Source organism: Mesitornis unicolor, unplaced genomic scaffold (genome assembly GCF_000695765.1).
Source record: "Mesitornis unicolor isolate BGI_N332 unplaced genomic scaffold, ASM69576v1 scaffold4156, whole genome shotgun sequence".
NCBI lineage: Eukaryota > Metazoa > Chordata > Aves > Mesitornithiformes > Mesitornithidae > Mesitornis > Mesitornis unicolor.
Window position 1 is genome coordinate 216,364 of NW_010192975.1, and position 263 is coordinate 216,626.

Below are 263 nucleotides of genomic sequence, written 5' to 3' on the forward strand. Positions count from 1 at the left end.
CCGGCGCCCGCACGGCGAGGCGGAAAGAGCGCGGGGGAAGAGCCCCCCACAGCCGAGGCGGAGGCGTCTCTTTACCGCTCGCCCTGGCGAGAAGACTCGGGTCCCGACTGCCGGAGAGGGAGCTGCCAGGGGTGATGCTCTCGCTGCGGTGGGACCTCCCGCGGCCGCGCAGGGCTCGCGCTACTCACCACCTCGTGCTGTCGTGGTAGTGCTGCAGCACCGAGTACCCGAAGAAGGAACCGTTGGGCCCCTGGAAAACCAGG

At 70.3% G+C, this 263-nt stretch overlaps 1 protein-coding gene across 1 annotated transcript in view; it reads right to left on the bottom strand.

The window, feature by feature from the left end:
* The window catches only part of ITGA9 (integrin, alpha 9), a gene marked incomplete at its 5' end in the record, with an annotated part of 211,624 nt that extends 211,368 nt beyond the window's left edge, over positions 1-256 (bottom strand). The window contains one exon of the mRNA XM_010187303.1: positions 189-256. Coding sequence (XP_010185605.1) covers positions 189-256 — 68 coding nt within the window. The remainder of the gene's footprint in view (positions 1-188) is intronic.
* Between the last annotated feature and the right edge of the window lie 7 nt (positions 257-263).